Consider the following 20112-nt stretch of genomic DNA (forward strand, 5'->3'; position numbering starts at 1 on the left):
TCACATGGTCTCCCCTCTGTGTGTGTCTGTGTCCTAATCTTCTCTTCTCATAAAATCACTAGGATTGGGGCCCATTCTAATGACCTTATTTAACCTTAATTACCTCTCTAAAGATCTTATCTCCAAATATAGTCACATTCTGAGGTACTGGAGATTAGGATTTCAACATGTGGATTGGTGGGGGTGGGGGGACACAATTCAGTCCATTACAGCACTATTGGAAGTGTCTTATCTATGACCTCTTAAAATATTACTTCTGCTTCATCCTGTCTTTTTTTCTGGGTACCCAATTAGATGCTTTGGATATTATTTCGTGTCCAGTGTATTTCTTAAGCTTTTTTAATTCATTCTTTTTGTTTTCTATGCTTCAGTCTGGATATTTTCTACTGACCTATCTTCCAGTTTACTAAGCCTCTCTTCTCCTGTGTCTGATTTGCCATTGACTCTCTTTATTCAATTTTTAATTTCAGTAACTGTATTTTTAAATTCAGAATTTCTACTTCAATTTTTTAGATGATTCTCTGAATAATTTCTCCATTTAGTAATATAGTTTTTTGAATATATTAATCATAGTTATTTTAAAGTCCATTACTGACAATTCTAGTTTGGTCACCTGTATCATTTTTGGACCTTTTTATATTGTCTATTTTTCTCTTTCCTTTTTAGTCATTCTGTCTTGTCTATTGATATACCTATTTTTTTTAATTGGGTACAAATATTGTTTAATAAAATTGGTATAATTTTGTGAATGATGTTATCTTCCATGAAGAGATAATTTACTTTTTGTCTGGCAGACATATGTACAAAGACAGATAACCTCAATCCAATCAGACATTAAAATGATTTCTAAAGTGAAAACCTGGGATGTTTATGTTATGTTTATCAATGCCCTCCTTCTCAAAGGTCCCCAAGTTCCAAGTACTGTCTTTCCAGCCAGATGAAAAAACCAAAAGCTCTGTTTAGTTTATTCATCTTTTAGATGTTGCTTTCTGCTTAATGCTTTATCCTCTTGCCCTAAAAAGTTTCAGGCTTGACAAATGCATGAAGGGGATTATTTGTGTATTGGGTAGAACTCACTACCCTATGGTTCCTTTTTCTCTAGGATCTTGGCCACTTAAATCCAGGCTGCCTTAGAAGGCTTTGACTTATATATTGATGTCTTGCTAGTCAAAAATTATTTCTGAGGCTAGAGACAAAACGGAGATAGGACTTTCAGGTGCCATAGGAGTTTGTTGAAAAATAATGTCAGAATAAAATACCTTTTAAAGAAGTAGCATTACTTAGTACAGAAACCATAAGTTATCTGAAATATATTGTTGGCAGAGCAAAAAAGGAAGTAGACATTCATATTGAGGGAGAAACAGATTAGCTGTGAAAAAATGGTATATTACTTTCAGTTATATAAAATTATAATATGTGGTTCTATTTGTGGAAGCCTTTTACTCTTCAAGTTATACATTTATTATTTTTTTTCTTAAAGTTTAAACACTGTGCCACAAACAAATATCACAGTGGTACTTAGGAAATCCAAACAGTAATACTTAAAAAAATATATATCTGTTTTGGTGTCTTTAAAGTTACTTATTAAGTAGGTATTCCCAATTTTGAAAATTTTAAAATAGAAAGGTTTAGTTATTTTCTAAGATTATAGAGCATATAAGTGGTGGATATTAAATTCTATCTTAGGTCTTTCTGAATCCAGAGCACAAACTCTTAACTCTTATCAAAGACTGCCTTCTTGGCTTCAATTCCTTCAGTGATGGAAGCTTACTCCCTACCACGGCAGCACATTCCGTAATGGACTACTCTGATGTGTATAATGTTATTTATTACAGTATATTAAACTCTGTGTCCCTGTAACTCTTACCTATTAATCCTGAATATGTTAACTGTGCTATAAAATGACAAAGTTAAAGCAAGTTCACTATAGCCTTAAATTTTAAGTTTATTGAATTTCTGACATTTTTGACTACATGATTCCCAGGCTCTGCATATATTTGACACTGCTTTATTGAAAAAAATTGGCTTAAATCCTGAATATGACGTTAAAGGATATTTTCCAAAAGTGAATGTAAAACATGTGGCTAAGTGTATACATAATTATTGATAAGACTTTATTTTTTAAAAAACATTTAGCTGCGTAGATAAATTATGTTTAGAATTTTACTTGCATATTTTTAAAATTTAAAATATTTTTATTTTGAAATACTTTTGATCTTAGAAGACTGAAGAATAGTACAAAGAACTTTTTTTACATGAACCATTTGAGGATAAGTTGCTCACATGGAGTTACAATAGCTTCAAATTTAAATGTACATATACTCATATATTCTGATATATGTATACACTTACATATATACTCAATGTTCTTTCTAATGTTTTATGATTTGGGAAAACGAATATTGGTAGATTCAGAAATAAAGAATAATTAAAAGATAAGTTATCAGTAGAAAATATTGCTTTATGGTATATTTTTCCTTTATTTTAAAAGATTAGCTTGTTGTTGATGGAAATGTATTATTTATTGTTAGATGGATTTCATTGTTCAATTTGTAAAGTAAATTCTCTAATTATCCCTGATGTGGGAAGAAAGTCCACAGTTGTTTCAAATCAGTTTAATTATCACTCCTGAAATGTGTATTAAGGAAGTGATATATTCACTCACACTTTTGAATTTTTTAAAGTAACAAAACCAAGCAAGAATTTAAAAGTGATTAAGGCCTGATTCTACCTTATCCCTCTTTTGCCCAAATATAGTTTATCGTCAAGAAACTTTCTATAGAAACGTTTCTCTGTATCAGCTCTTTTACTGGTGAATGGCATTTGTTGTCTGTGTATATCTTTGACATTTGTCCCATAGAGTCTTTCATGGTGAATTACAATTGCATGTGTTTATTTATGACCTATGGAATCAATAATTCAATACCAGGCATAGACCTGGATGTGATAGGATTTTTGTTTGCAGAATCCCAAAACCTTGTTTCTGAAGCAAGGTACTGCCCACTGGCCAGTCAATGGGTTTACCAGCTACAAAGAATGAAATTCTTATTCTAATTTATATTGACTCATTCAGGATGGGCCACATTGATTAATTACTTAAGCTCCACATTTCCAACCTCATTCTTTCTCTGATTTTTTTAACCTTGGGTCTATCACATAGTTTCTGAGTTATATTGGTAAACAAGTATGATATTGCTACCTAATTTATAAAATTTTTGTTAGAAATAAATGAATCGAGTAATTTTAGTTATTGTAATAGAAACTAATCTTAAGGTTGAAATAATGAGATACTCTTACTTAGAGGTCTAATAGACTTCCTCTGTGAAGTTCTGCTCAATACCTTGGAAAACCTTTAGAGAAAAGTGAAGCCTGCTACTCCCATATCCCAGTTTCAATTTTAGACACTCTAAGGGCAAACAACAGAAAATTATATCAGTACAACATTTGCTTAAATGTCTTATTTCCTCACAAAGGTCTGTGATTTATTACTTTAATCCTTGTATACTAAGAAAACACAAACAGAAGGATTGACATTTATCCCTGTTTTAAAAAAGTTACAAGCATCTCTTCCTTGGCTAGCAAATGTAGTGTCAAAGTGTGGCTTGAATTATAAGAAGACTCACTGCTCATTTTGAAATGGAAGGTGAAAGTTGCCTCTTCACTTTCAAATGTCTGATGGAAGATTACTTTATTCTCACACACAAAATATTTGTACTTAGATGAAATGGTACAGAATATTATAGTTCTGAAGTGTTTAATTCCTTCTCATAGAAATTTCAAGGGAACTTCGGATGCATTTGGCAGGAGCTTTTCCTAGTACAATCAGGTTGCTATGGTAAACCTATTATTTTAGGCAAAGGAGGACTGTGTTAGTAAAGTGCTAATCTCTTTTCTGTTTTATGTGAGCCTCTAATTACTCTCCAAATATTGAGCATGTACTGCAAGCGTGGTTTTGCCCTTTTAAAAAGTGGAAGAAAATAAGGTTGTAGAGAGTGTACCTTCTGTTCCCAGGCTAGCAGGTGCATTTGATGATACAGTGTTCTTCTTAAATAATCTCATTCTGGATCAGGAAATACAGTTGGTTTATTTTTTTAGAGAAATAGAATCAGAAAGTAAAGGAATGGATTTTATTTGAGTTACTGAAATTCAAGCCTCCCAATATGTTTTTTTAATTATAAAAATATAAATAATAACATCTATTATTTATGGACCACTTACTATGTGTCAGGTCCTGTCCTATGTACTTGATATGCATGATAATATTTAGCCTAACCAAAACCTTATGTGATCAGTGTTATTATTATTCCCATCCGGTAGCCATGATAAATGAGGTTTAACTTAGTCTTCCAAAGAATCACATTTAACATTGGATGTGCCAGGATTAAAATCCAGGTTTATTTAAAATCAGAGCCCATTCTTTTAACTGAATCTTATGTTAAAATTTATTTTCTTTCTTCTTTGCCTGATTAACATTTAACAAACACTTTAAGACTCATTCCGAATTCACCTTTTCCAGGAACCTTCTGTAACCCTATAGGGTGTGTGTGCTCATGTACTTTACCTGTATTCCCTCTACTATTAAAAGTTTTTAAATGGCTTTCTTAATTTTATATCTTCAGTATAAACTAGATGAGCTATAAACTATGCTTTTTTGTCCATGTTCTGACTTAAACTTTTACTGTATTTTGTAGAAGTGTCAAATTTGAAATGCTTAAGTAAAATCTGTTTTAATCAGAACTTCTACGTATCTGCTTTACTTCATTACCCTTCTTTGCTAGTGTATAAGAGCCTTTAAATACAATTCATAGGGATTGCAATCCATTATAAAAGTATGTCTTTGGACTAACTTCTTGTATGTCCTTAAAGGTTAAATTTATTAAAATTTAACTGGAGTGGGCAGACTCAGTGTAAATTTCAGTTAAGTTTTGGTTGGATGATATTGATGATGTTGACTGAATTAATTTCTTTTCAAACAGTTATTTCCATCCTTTTCATCCTTTTCCTGGATTGTCTTTTTAAAAATTACTTGGTTTATTTGCATTTTTGAATATATCTTTCTTTAGATTTTCCTCTCAATTTGTTATATGAAAGAGTACTTGCTAGTGCTAGACCTGCAAACTTCCATTATCCTTCATTTTTACTTATCAGAATATTAATTTGATAATCATCTGAGAATCCACAGTTACATCTCCATAACATTAAACTAATCATTGAAATAATACCATTTAGTAAATAAAGGAGAGTAGACTAATTTCTTATTTTTTTTCTTTCTGAATTTATTTTTATTTTATTTTTTTAAGTATTTTATTTTATTTTCACATCTTTATTGAAGTATAAATGCTTTACAATGTTTTGTTAGTTTCTGCTGCACAACAAAGTGAATCAGCTATATGTATACATATATCCCCATATCCCCTCCCTCTTGAGCCTCCCTTCCACCCTCCCTGTCCCACCCCTCTAGGTCATCACAGAGCACCGAGCTGACCTCCCTGTGCTATGCAGCAGCTTCCCACTAGCCATCCGTTTTACATTTGGTAGTGTATATATGTCAGTGCTACTCTCTCACTTCATGCCAGCTTCCCCTTCCCCCCATGTGCCCTCAAGTCTGTTCTGTACATCTGCGTCTTTATTCCTGCCCTGCCACTAGGTTCATCAGTACCGCTTTTTAAAATTCCATATATGTGCGTTAGCATACGGTATTTGTTTTTCTCTTTCTGACTTACTTCACTCTGTATGACAGATTCTAGGTCCATCCACCTCACTACAAATAACTCAGTTTCGTTCCTTTTTATGGCTAATATTCCATTGTATATATGTGCCACATCTTCTTTATCCATTCATCTGCCGATGGACATTTAGGATGCTTCCATGTCCTGGCTATTGTAAATAGTGCCACAGTGAACATTGTGGTAAATGTATCTTTTTGAATTATGGTTTTCTCTGGGTATATGCCCAGTACTGGGATTGCTGGGTCATATGGTAGTTCTATTTTTAGTTTTTTAAGGAACCTCCATACTGTTCTCCATAGTGGCTGTATCAATTTACATTCCCACCAACAGTGCAGGAGGGTTCCCTTTTCTCCACACCCTCTCCAGCATTTATTGTTTGTAGATTTTTTGGTGATGGCCATTCTGACCGGAGTGAGGTGATACCTCATTGTGGTTTTGATTTGCATTTCTCTAATGGTTAGTAATGTTGAGCATCTTTTCATGTGTTTGTTGGCCATCTGTATATCTTCTTTGGAGAAATGTCTATTTAGGTCTTCTGCCCATTTTTGGATTGGGTTGTTTGTTTTTGTTTTGTTTTTGATATTGAGCTGCATGAGCTGCTTGTATATTTTGGAGATTAATCCTTTGTCAGTTGTTTCGTTTGCAGATATTTTCTCCCATTCTGAGGCTTGTGTTTGCTACTACCTCAACAGAGAACTTTGCTGGCTGCTAACAGGTTACAAATCAGCCTGGACCGTAAATAGATCACTATTTATGGTAGGGTTCAGACATGTATTTATTTAGTATAAAGTGTGCATTCACTGATTTACTAATGGTGTGAACCAAGTACTATGGGATCAGAGAGAAGGAACAAATCCTCCAGGTGACCAAACAGGGATGGCAAGCAAGGGTTTATAGAGTATTTCAGATTTAAGCTGGCTATTGAACACTAGGTCAAATTTTATAGAGAAAGTTGTAGAGTGCATGGCAGAGAGAAGAAATGGAGCACAAAAACAAAGTCTCTGAACATGAGTGCACTGTGAATGTTGGGTATAAGCTTAGGAAGGTGAGTTGGGTCTTGTGTAGAAAGCCCTGTTGAGAAATTTGATCTCTGCCTTAAAGTTCATGTGGGACCATCATGGGAAGGGGAGTTACATCATCATAGCTATGAAATTTGAAATTGAAAGGAGAATGGTTAATTAAAAGAAGGAAGGAATCAAGTATGTCATCAAGTTTTTTCAAGACTCAGTGACAGATTAAATGAATAGCGACCTTCTCTGGGATAAAAGAATCCAGGAAAAGGAGTAAGTTTGTGAATAAAGGTGATGAATTTGCTGTGGAACGTATTTCATTGATGTAACTGTGGAAAACACAAACGAAGGTATTCAGGTGATTGGAAATGCCTGTGCATTCCAGGGAGAAACGTCTTATTCTAAATTCAAGTTCTTCCATTAAAGCTCATGCTTTGTGTCAATGTTAGCAAACTATTTACATGTGATTATTATTTAGTGCATCTGTTCAATAAATATTGGTTTAAACATTATGAGGACACAGGAGAAGTGCAGTTAATTCTGGTGTTTTTGTGAAGATGAGTGATTAGGAGGGTGCAAGTGTCATGGATTTGGTGGAGTTTACTTTGGATCTTAAAGGATGAGCGGAAATTTACCTGGCAGGTCTATGTCCTGGTAGTGAATGGAGTGAAGTTGTGAACTGAGACAGCAAAATAATGCCCTTTAAAATGTGGACCGCATGAAGAATTTACTCTTCTTTGTCTTTCTATCTGTGACAAATTAGCCTTTCTTGATGCTTAATGCTTTGCCATCCCATCAGAATCTACTGTATCCTATAAACTAAATTAGAGCTACATACATAAAGTTAATTCAGCTAATATTTGCCTTAACATATTTTTAAAACACCAACAGATACATGGCCTAAAAAATGAATTGCAAAATGGTTAATTATTGTCTGATATTTTAAACAGATGCTTGAATTACAATCTATCAGGAAAAAAAAGGTACCTAGGACCATATATTAACATTTTACTATCCAACTGTATAAAAGGGGGAGGGGGATAAATTGGGAGATAAGGAGAAATAGAAGACCCTATCCAGAATGAAAACAGTGAGATGGAGATATTTAAACACATATGCCAGTAGTTAGTTCATCCTTTTCAAAGAAATCAATAATACATATTCAGGAAACTTCCTGTATGCCTCAAAATGCTAATAAAATGGTCAGCATAAATACATATGCCCTCAAACTTAAAAAGTGTTGTTTTCTTGGTAACTGGGAGTGGATTACCTGTCTGGAATGATGTGGCTGAAGTTTCCCACATCTGTCCACCATGGACTAGTTAACCATACAGGGCCACGCTGCTGATGGTCCTATATTTTGCCTCTCTCCACAATCTGGATCGTTTTTATCCTTCACACATCTACCTATGAGAGAACCAGCGTGTTTATGCACAGCAGGAGATTAACCAGGGCTCAGAAAATCTGGGTTCTAGCACCCACACTGCTGATGTCTACTTTGCTGGCCTTAAGCACGTCATTTAGCCTCAGCATACTTGAGTTTCCTCATCTATTAAATAAAGTGCAGAAAGTCATGGATCCTCCTGACATTTTATAACAAATAAACACGTGCTGGTATATTTTTCCAGGGAGAGATCTGGGGTCTACCAGTCAGAGGTCTTGACTGCGTACAACAGAAACCGAGGTCATTAACTGGGATGAAAAATCATTTTATTAGAAGAGTTTAGGCTCAGAACACAAGCTTGGACACTCAGCTCACGCAGCACCGCAGCGAAGCAAGGCACTGCCGAGAACCGGCCCCTGCAGCCATCACTTTTGAACTTCAGCCTCTGTGTGCCGAGCTCTACTACCCCTGGAAGCTCACTGCTATGCCGTTACGCTTGGCATTCTGCCACAGGCCTGTGCCTTGCTTTCCCCCTCATGAATCCAAGCCCCGGCCAAGAGCGTCTGGCGTGTCTCTGTTCTGTCTGCCAGTCCGTAGGAAGAGGGGGTATCATTGGGGAAAGAAGAGGGGCTCTGACTCCTGCTGAACTTGGCACTGCCTCCAAGTTGGAGGAGCGATGGGTTGAAGGGTGGCCAGAACAACATTATCTATTGCCATATCTTTCACTGGATTCTCAAAGGGATCCTAACCCCGCCACTTCTGCCACAAAAGATTATGAGTCACTGCATTAGATTATCTTTAATTACAGCTCTGAAATTATATGATTCTAAATACTAATTTTTCTTTCTTCCATCATATCCCGGCGTAGAATTTCTTTAACGAGATACAAATGCAGCAACAGAATGACTAACAACATTGCTGGGTCAGCCCTGAAGTATCTTATGATCGTTTCAGTGGGTGTGTAATTATGATGGTTGGGATAATGAGAGAGAGTAGCAGATGTCTCGGAGTAGTCACTCAGCTGAATTTCTGGCAAACCGGTACCGATTCCTTGGAAAAAAGAAATGTACTTTCTCATACAGCCTCCTGGTGCTGCATTATGAGTATATTAAGATACAATATGGCTTAATGTTTAGATGCACAAACTTTAAGTGTAATGAGAATGGATATAAATTTTGAACTGGTTCACCAGGGAGAGTAACTTGGCCTCGGTATGTCTCCATTTCCTGTTTAGTAAAATGATAGTGATAATGGTAGTCAATGTGTGGTATTATGAAAACAGAATGACAGAATTGAAGAAATTATAGTGTTTGAGGCATAGTTACAGCTCCAGAAATAATGACAAAAGACATAAAGATAAATAGTTAAGAAATCCCCAAACTATGAACCAAACTCATTCCAAAACATGTTTATACTTTTCAACTTTAAGTCAAGGATAATAAGATATTTAGGACATGCACTCGGACATGTGTTCCATGTTGAAATGACTTCTGTGAACTCAAAAGTTGATGCCAAATCATCACTAAAATATCAGGTTGAAATGTACCTATGAACATATTTTTTTTCTGATGTGGCAGACAGACCCACGCTAAAAATATTTTTTAAATGACCACATTATAGCAAATTATGTCAAAATATATAAAATTGACTCAGTTATGTTAAATGGTCTCATCATAAGTGGAATATGAAATACCCAGAGAGTTTAATAGTTGAATTATTCTTCAAAAATGAATGAAACAGAAAGTGGAAAGTAGAAGATGGGAACGACATGAGCCAGGAGTTGTCACTTCAGCTCCCACCAACCTCCTTGGCATTTGTGCTTGACCTTCAGCTTAACCTTAGGGAGGTAGGAAAAGGTATTTGCTGAGCTCTTATCAGCCACAGACTAGAACTGGTCCAGGAAGTCTAATAGGATGCTTGCTTCCTTTCAAAGCCTTCCTGATTCTGTGAGCATCCTACTGAGTGCACTGTGCCTTTGTGTTTTGCAGGGAAGTGTGAGTGCGGCGAATGCACTTGCTACCCTCCGGGAGGCGGCAAAGTATATGGCAAGACGTGTGAGTGTGACGATCGCCGCTGCGAAGACTTGGACGGCGTGGTCTGTGGAGGTGAGCAATTCTCACAGCCCTCTGTTCCCTACGTGCAGCCTGCTTCACCTGCCTTTCTTATCCTACTTCTCCTTTTTTTAAAAAAATTTCTGTTAAAAAGAAGATAAACAAAAAGCAATACACAATTAGACCTAAGAGCAATATACCGTTAGGTTGGTAAGGACCTTGGACTCTTGATTTAGTCCGCGTGTATGTATGTGAAAGGATAAAGCATGCTGTCGATAAAAGATGGTGGAGACTAAACCAAGTCCTCTGAAGACAGTGAAAGGGTTTGCTTCAACCAAACAGTTTACAGTTTTGATTACTGATAAAAACGGATCGGGGAAGTAAGTATCACCTGGGACTTGGAAAATAAAGCAGTAAGACTATATTCCAAGTTAATTACACAATCACAAGAGATATACACTCAGTTTCCATGATGGCTCTGAGACCCCAAAACGAGCTTACTGAAGTAAAAAACAGCGCAAAGGAAGAATGAGGCAGATGGAGGGTCGTCACGAAGGTTAACACAGCAGAAAGGAGAGTCCCAGGGGTAGAATGTTGCCAGTGTCCACTGAGCTTCATCCAGGGGCGGGAAAGGGGGTCACCATGGCTCTAGTTCAGTCTTGCAAAGCTCCGTATTGTAGAGAGGGTGCATGCCGATTGCGGTTCCTTCCAGGTTTCCAGGACGATTGAGGTGAACTGGACGTGGAATCACACTGAAAGAATATAACTCTATCTCTTTAAGATAATTATCATAATGCAATTGGGCACTGTTATTGGGGAAAAAGCCCGCACATGTACATACAAGTGATGGAAGGCTGGCACACCACCCATCTCTATCATCTCTCTGACCTCCATGTATATCTATCTAGCTACTCTCTCTCTAACCAACTATAAAACACTTGGAATTTGATCAAAAATATTTTCTTCTTTCCTTTCTCTGTGAGCCAAGGGAAAAGGCCCTTTTTAATAACTGTTGGGCCGGGTGGTTTATCTCTCGCAATTCCCATGACAGACATCCTCACAGATTGTTCCTGCTTTTCTCATTTCACAAATGGAAAAGTGAGTGAGGTTTGAGGTGTCAATGTCCCCATCACTGAAAAGTGCCAGACTCAGGGTTGGAGCTGTGGAGTTCAGTTCACAGATCTCTCTCTAAACCACAATTTCCCCCAGAGAGATATCCCACTGTTTTGACTTTATGTCAATATTATTTTTAGTTTAGATTCTCTTTTCACTCGTGTTAGTTATCAGACATATCTAAACAGATTATAGTCCTTTTTATTGTTGTTGTTAAGTACTTGACATTTTACAAACCTGTCATATCTACATATCCATTAAATGACCAGCCCCCCCACTTCCCCCAGCGAATCTCTCTTTCTATCTTTGGGGAGGAAACCAAAGATGAAGGCACATCTATATATCTGCTTGTTAGAAGAGATCAAATGTTTACTAGGCAAGTGAGAAAGCATCTCACAAAGTGATAATTTTTTAGACTAATTCTTGACTCTGCATGTCTACACTCTGGATTTGTCCATCCACCCAGAGTCCTCTGTGTCCAAGGGGGACCTGACTCCCATTAGCCAAACTGGTAAAAGACCAATGTACAAACCAGAACACCAATTACTTGATATACAATCAGAAATATAATTGCCCCAGAGACTAGAATTTTTTTTGTAGAGAAACTCTGTGAGAAGTAAGAATCTGAGATAAGGATTTGAATGCAAGTCCTTGGAAAGGGGAAGGAGTTTCTGGTAGGAGAGTGGGAAAGTGTGGCATGGAGGAGGGGCAGCCGATTAAGACTGTGCTGTCAACCCAGTTACTGCTGTGGTCAACTGGAGCTTCATCCCAGCACAGAGGATGGAACTCTAGAAGCCCGAGTAAAACACACAATTCTTACATCATCAGTCATTGGTTGAGGATTGCTTCTAGGAGACGTTAACTGCCAGGCCACATCCAGCATGCCTCACAGGTACAGGATCAGAGCGGGCTTCTGCGGCTGGAGGAAACCTCGGGGCAGAGAACCCCAGGGGGTGCCAAGTGAAAGTCATCATAACAAAAAGGATGACGTTGCTAGGGGACCCCTGCAGCTGCCAGAATACACGTGCGGAAGGACCGCAACTCTCACGCCGGGTGGTCTATCCTCTCTGGATAGTGCAGATTCTCATTCTTTAGCACTGTCTAGATTTTCCTACCGTACAATCCATCCTCTCTTTGATTGGATACAGGATGTGGCACAGTAGACTAGGCAGTAGCTGGAGACAGGCTAATATATCTTATCCTCCTGGTAGAGCCTTGGCTACGATTTGGGAGATCCTTCCTCGCACATTTAGAGATTAATTCTTACATGGTTGATCTTCCCAAATATAGATGATATCAGAACATAATTATCAGAGCACAAACGTGTTTTCAAGGTTGGGAAAAACTTTGCTGCTTCTCCTGTGTCAGCTAGCAGCCAACAAATATTAGTACAATAGTAATCAGATAAGCATAGCATCTTTGATCACTATAATTGGATGGATTCTCTTGGTGTTTCTTCTTAAATTTTAGCAACCAGCTCTAGGAAATCACCTATGCATTTTAATTTCATATTTTAGATTGTATTAAAGACATTTTACTGACCGAAAGATCTTGGAACACTTTTCAAGTAGGTAAAGGAAACACATCTTGGAAATTTTTCTTGAAAATATTTTGTGTTGTTATTCTTAAATTTCACTTGGACATTCAAATAATGTCCTTGAGAGATTTGGGGTTAAGATAATACCAGTAATTTCTTTTCTTTTTTTTTTTTTTTGGCTGCATTGGGTCTTCGTTGCTGTGCGCGGGCTTTCCCTAGTTGTGACAAGCGGGGGCTACCTTTCGATGTGGTGCATGGGCTTCTCATTGCGGTGGCTTCTCTTTGTTGAGGAGCATGGGCTCTAGGCGCGTGGGCTTCACTAGTTGTGGCATGCAGGCTCAGTAGTTGTGGCTCGTGGGCTCTAGAGCGCAGGCTCAGTAGTTGCGGTGCATGGGTTTAGCTGCTCCGCGGCATGTGGGACCTTCCCGGATCAGGGCTTGAACCCATGTCCCCTGCATTGGCAGGTGGATTCTTACCACTGCGCCACCAGGGAAGTCCAAAACCAATAATTTTAAAGATTGTCTGTAGGTAACAACGATTGGCTTCACTTACCTTCTCCTGCTTCATCTGAGCTCTGCAGCACAGTTGACAGCCTGGAGCCTTAAATTCTGCCACAGGTTCTGCACTAGGGCCTATGCACACATCTGTACACATTCCAGTGTGTAGATTTTTGTGACTCTTTACTCTGATGGTCAGTCCTATTGCTTGGAGGGGGATAGTTCCAGGAAGGAGAGGGAGAGATGTCCCCTTCAGTGGTCAGCTCATGTGTATCTGAAGTGACATGTAGCTAGAAAAGCTGCACATAGTTTACAGTCCACACTGATACTCTGTTAGTGTTCCTCAACAAGATAAGTCTAGTCTTGGTATTCATGCTGGCTGTGGTCTATAAAGTTGTCTTGAACAGGGATTTGGCAAATACTGACTCACTGCTCCTGAGGGAAATACGGGGCTCGCTAGTTTCCTGCCTCTGTTTGCAGCATTTTTATGAAGCAATCAATACATAACCTTGTTTTATGTGTGTGTCTCTGTAAAGACATATTGTGTCATATGTAGTTGATTTATTAACATTGAACTCGGCCAACAGCCCTATAACTCACGCCTGAATGAAGATTATTTGGCTCACAGATTTTCTCCGTAAGGCACATCGCAGCCTTTTTTTGCACTTAGGGGCACTGGATAGCACTTCAGCACTATACTTGGGGGCCATCTAAAAACATTGAAATCACCAACAAAAAGCACAAAAATGCAAAATGTACAGCACCAAGTATATTGGGAAAAGGACACTTGTTTACAGTGTAAGAGCTGAACAAAGAAGGCAGAGTGTGACCTTCTTTGATCTTCGCTGGGAATGTGAACCTCAGGCAACTCAATTTTTTCACCGTTCAGCCCATGTTCTCAAATGACCTGGAAAGCTTCTCGAGTGTTGATTTCAGGGATAGAAATAAATTTTAGAGAGTAGGCAAGTTACCAATTACGAAATCTTCGAATAGTGAAAATCAACTGTAATTCATGTTCTCACTGGAAACATCACCTCCCACATGAGTTTTGCACTTGGCCTCCAGTTATGATTTAAGACAGTTAATCAAGGTACTGTGATTTTTAATTCCTCTATTTTCTGAGCACTGTTTTATGGAAGGAACTATTTGAGCCTTGGCTATTATAGCCTTGAATTTCATTTATGTCTCAGCTGTTCTCTGGACAGAAATTACAAGAAACATGCCATTAATTAACAAGTTTGAACGTACAGTAATTTCATTGTTAAAGTATATGACATAGTAAACCTGCTGATAAGGGGATCACAAGTTCCTTTCACGAACGTTTATGTAAATGTACTTAACTATTTAGAAATGTAAATTGCAGTATAGTACAGTAGTTAAGACTACAGGCATGAGGCTTTCTTGGTTCCAACCTTGGCTCTGCCACTTACTCCCCATATGACCTGAGGCAATTTACATAACCCCCATTTCTCACCTATAAAAGATGATTATAATATATCTCTTGTAGGGTTATTGTGAGATTAAGTGAGTTAATGTGTATAAAGCACTTAGCACATGTGTCATATGTATATACATTAGACATTATTATCATTAGGGTTATATACATATAGAGAGAATGAAAGACATAACCACTCAGGTGGAATTTTATGCTGTGGATTCCAGTAAACTCTATGCGACACAGAACAGAGCTCCACATTTGCTTGTTAATTCCTTTTGTAACCACAGTTTATTCAGAACTGTGACTGTCTTGTCTTCAATTTTGGACGGCATAGATGAATTCTCCTGTCTGTTCTTTTTGCATAATGCAGTTTTTATCCTCACACTTGACACTGAGCTACCAAATCAAAGGGGCCATATGCATCTCAGAAGTATTTTTAGTGGCTCTTACTCAGCAGGGCACCTTCCATGGGGAAGCTTCTCATGGGTTTGCAAGCAGGGAGGAGCACGGGTAAGAAGACACTGGCCATTAGGGCTTGAGTAAGAGCATGCATCGCCAAAGTTTCTATATTTCTCAGTCTATCTAAAAATATCCATTATCATAAGAACATCTCTTCTTATTTAATAATATCCTATCATGTAATAATTAGATCAGCAAATACGCATTGCATACTTACTCCGTGTAAAGGCCCGCACTGCCCCTCAAACACAAGCATGTCCTTAAATATTTTTGATCTCCTTGATGCCTTTACCTCTGACCTGTATGTCTGCATTCCTCATGGTTCAATCTTCAACCCATGGAAACTTGCTCTGTCTCCCAGCATTCTGTATAACCGACTCCCTGTGGTTTTTCGTAATTCTTAGTTACCCAAATCTGGGGTGCCGTTCAGGTCTCATTCTACATGACCGCTTTTCAGCATAGAGCTGTGGTTACTCTACTCAGAATCCCCCTTGACATGGTCTCCTGGGCCTCAGAAACACCTTCCCCCTGTTTCTTCTCTCACTTCTCTCATAACCACTTGATCTTTTTTTCTTGCTCATCTCTCAGAGCTTACCAATAAATCTCAGCATTTCCCTAGAAATGGCCTTTGCATGTCTTTTCTGCTCACTGTTTACTGTCCTCGAGTAATCTCCGCTTCTTTCTTCCTCTTTTGTCTTGAGGTCAGGGTCTGCCAAGATGATTTCTTAGCATCATTCCCTCCTGGCTTCATACTCTTCAAATTCGAATTAAATATTTCCAATGTGGAAATTCCTCCACATTCTGCATGGTTGAAACTGAAGTAATCGTTTATTTTTTTCTTTAATTCAAGAAATATTTGTTGAGCTCCAGCTCAAACCGCTCAAAAACTGTTTGCCAGCCCTGGAGATTCAGTGGTAAATCTATTGGAGTTGATGATTATGCTTGAAGGGTGACATTGAGAAAGGAAGGATAATGAGGTGGATGGTCTGAAAGGAGAAGCACTAGTTCAATGGAAACATACATGATAGGGGATTTGACATAGACTGGAGGCTACGGAAGGCTTCGCTAATGCCTTCATATCTGGTAGAAACGATATGATGCATGACATATGCTTGACATGTATTAATCAGCTAAGCATCATGACCACCATACTTGGTAATTAAATGCATAGAATGTAGCCAGGTGAGGGGAGATGGGTGCGACCCAGGAGTCACAGAACAAAGTGTGCCAAGGCATATGCGGGAAGGGAGGGTGACATGTTCAAGGGATTTTTGAGAACTGGAGAGAAACCCTGTGTGATAGGAGATGAGAATGCAAAGGGGAGCAGGTTATGACAGATTTTGTCAACTGTGTTAATGATTTGCGGCTTTACTCAAGCGATGATCGGAAGCCATACAAGGGGTTTACACAAGACAATAGCGTTATCATCCTGTTTAAAAAGTACCTCTGGCTGCCAGGTGAAGTTTGGATTGCTGGAAGGAGTGTGTATTTTTGGGGTTGGTGGGTGAACGTGGATTTAGGAGATGAGTCCTGGTGAGAGATGAAGGTGGTTTAGCTAGATGGAGGATGGTAAAGATGGAAAAACTTGGATGTATTGGAGACAGTATTAGAAATAATATGGACAACAGGCTAACAAAACCCTTTACCTTGCTGCAAGAGACTCTGACCCTCTGTTAACCTCCTCACTCCAGCTCCCTGGAAACAGATGAAGATGGTACATGCCAATGTTATCAGGCAACATTGCTCGTGGTAATGTGACCTGTGATCGATAAATTTCAACTAGATTGGGAGGGATTGTGAATGAACTATGAATGTCTTATGGGAATGCCATGGTTTCTGGCTTCCATGAGTGCTGTGACTCTGCCACCAGGCACGTCCCTTGCGGGTTTTCTGGAAGCTATGCTTAAGCAATAATTAGAAGAGATTTTGGGCTCCTATGGGGCATAAGACTTCTAAGCCAGAGAAGCCTCAACATCTGTGCGATACGGAGTTCATTGAAGTGTCCACCTCCAAAACAGGACAAAAAAATACATCTGTTTTAGATTTCTTGATTCACCAGCTACAGAATGTTTTGGAAGGAAGTTGGCATCATACGAATCAGCAGTTCTGTGCCTTGAGGAAGGAATAGCAGCTACTTTGTTCAAAGCATTGGGTCTCCCCATCACGTGGCAGCCAGTGGGGAACGAATCTCACTACTAGGGGTGTGTGAAACAGATTACCATCATCCCTCTGGTGTAGCTTCTGGGAACAAAATTGACATCACTAATTTGGGTAATTTTCTCAGTTCACTGCCAGACACCGAGCCATAGTGTCTGTGGCCTTTCACCTGGAGGGACGGACAAGAAGCACATATCTAATGTGTGGCCAGAGATCAAACTGTGGGTCCCTGGCTCCAAAGCAGGGACTCCCTGAGCACTTTAGCAAACAAGGAATAAGTAAAACCAAAACTAACTGTAAACCTACCTAATCAGCAGGCTCATGAGAACCAAGAGCCAATGATGTTATCCACCTTCCCAACAATCACACTGAAAGCGATTAAACCAATTCTGGGAGGCTGGTGTAAATGAGCAACTGTACCTGAAGCTGAATGTAAGCAATTACATAATTTTAAGCAGTTCAGTTTTGATTACACCAAAATTACAACCTGAAAATGAGGGTCATGACAGTGACGGGCAAAGAGAAAGTCAATAGGAAGTAAGGCCATGCCTCACTTACTTACTGGTAAGTCATGTTCAATGATCATAGACCACATGTGGATCTTCTCAAAACATCCCTATTAACAGTAAAAATTTTATGTGACCTACAAATGCATGGATTTCTTAAATCAGATGTCACTACTGAAAAAAAAACACACTTCGTCCAGAGAGGTAGTCCCTGAGATGTATTCATTTTTAGGGTACTTGATTTTAAGATTTCATAAGGAAAATATATCTACATGTTGGCTCATGTGTGTTTAATTGTTTTGAACTAATAGAAGCTAAACCAGAGATCTCCCTCCTGTACTCCATATACCCAGGTTGAGACTAAGAAGTGGACTGCTTATTGCTTTTCCTTTGTCCTCTCTGCTCCTGAAATGAGACTAGGAGTCCAATTTAAGAAACAAGAAGGGATAATGAAGAACCACCTCTTAACTATACAGTCAGTTCACATTTCATTTCTTCAGGGAGTTCTTTGGTTTGTAGCTGCAATTTGAAGAAGATCAGGCAGCCTGAGATTATGAGTGCAGTGACCACTACCCCCCTCCCAGGCATTGCTGGAACTCTCACACTGAGGAAGGTTCAGACCACTCACTCAGGCCACGCCTTTCTTAGCTGGACAATGTGGGTAGCAGTGTGTTTATCTCCAAATTACATCTTAAAATCACAAACCTCTTTCCTGAGTTTGTAAGTGTACCAGTGTTGGGATGCACCCTGCAGGCCTATAAGCTTTGTAGTTGCCCAACCTGGAGACTGAAGAAAGAGACATCAATCGTTTATCGGACAGGAGATCTTACAAGTCTGCAGCAAAAGATCCTGGAGCGACACCGCACCATTTATGGCAGACAGCAGGACATGGCAGCAATCTTTGCTACTCCAGGGAGGAGGAGGGTGCCATTTATGGGGGGAACTGATGTCAGGTTGGCTCATCAGTTACCAGGGCAACCAGTGGCTGGGGCAAGGGGCAAGTACATAAACAGTATGTTTATTAAGACTATAATTGAGAGGATTGGGTAGTCAAGTGAGTGAAGCAGGGACTGGTCGAGCAGGGGATGTACAGAGAGCAGGGGAGCAGCCATCTTGAAGGGCCTCACCACGCAACCAGTTAGGACTGTGTTCAGCTACAAGCCTGAGATTGTCACTTCAGGGATGGATGGATGGTGAGGTGACTACCTGAGAGCCGTCAGAGTCCCACACACCTTCTCTCTTCATTTCCTCTCTGCCCTTCGAGTATGACTTCTGTCGTCACACTCCTTGAAAATCTCCCATTGTGTTCATCTTCCAGGAAAGAAGAAAGGGAAAATAGGACAAAGGACAAAGGGCAAAGGATAACATGCTAGCTGAGTCTGTCCCATTTTCTTTGGAAGACAATAGCTTTCCTGGAAACCTCATCCAAGAGATTTTCTCTTATATCTCACTTATTAGAGCTAAGTCCTAGGGGCACCTCTAGGTCAAAAGGAGCCTGAGTAATCAAATATTTTCCAGATGAACTATTATCACCTCTCTGAAAAAAATGAGGCTTCTCTTAGTATTAACAAGGGGAAAAGAGTATTGGGCAGGCAATATGTAGTATCTGATGCAATTAGATACCTTCATGTGTCAGTTTCCTAATTGAGAACCGTCGCTGCAGTGTATTGAGGAAGTGTGTCTCAGAGCCCATGGATTCATTGGAAATGTTATTGTCTAGAGCATCACTGTTCAATAGAATTTTCAAAGATGATAGGAATGTTCCACATCTGCCTTATTCAATACAGTAGCCACTGGCCACATATGGCTGTTGAACACTTGAAATGTGACTAGTGCAACTGAGAAACTGAATTTTAAATTTTACTGAATGTTAATAAATTTAAATAGTCACATTGACTAGTGATTACTACATTGGACAACACTTATCCAGAGCATTCTTGGTGAATATTTTGGGGTGGGGGAAGGGAAGAGAATAGGAAGAAAAATTTCTGTTGCTCGGGGGGAGTGCCAGATGCCAGGAGGTAAGTATCTGGGAGAGGATGAATGGCACTGGAAATGAAAATTGAATGGAAAATTCTCACCTGTATGAAGAGTTGGGAAGTCACGTGAAGGCAGATTTAGTGGACTTCAAATGATTCATTAGGCTGGTTCTCTCTACAGGTTCATTCTTGAATGATCTATCATACAGTTATTATACACAGATAACCTCACTGTGGATTCTACCACCAAGC

General features: G+C 38.9%; 1 protein-coding gene across 1 annotated transcript in view; it reads left to right on the forward strand.

The window, feature by feature from the left end:
• ITGBL1 (integrin subunit beta like 1) overlaps positions 1-20112 on the forward strand; it is a 206478-nt gene that overhangs the window by 171846 nt on the left and 14520 nt on the right. The window contains exon 8 of the mRNA XM_059902728.1: positions 10112-10228. Coding sequence (XP_059758711.1) covers positions 10112-10228 — 117 coding nt within the window. The remainder of the gene's footprint in view (positions 1-10111; positions 10229-20112) is intronic.

Source organism: Balaenoptera ricei, chromosome 18 (assembly GCF_028023285.1).
Source record: "Balaenoptera ricei isolate mBalRic1 chromosome 18, mBalRic1.hap2, whole genome shotgun sequence".
Lineage (NCBI taxonomy): Eukaryota > Metazoa > Chordata > Mammalia > Artiodactyla > Balaenopteridae > Balaenoptera > Balaenoptera ricei.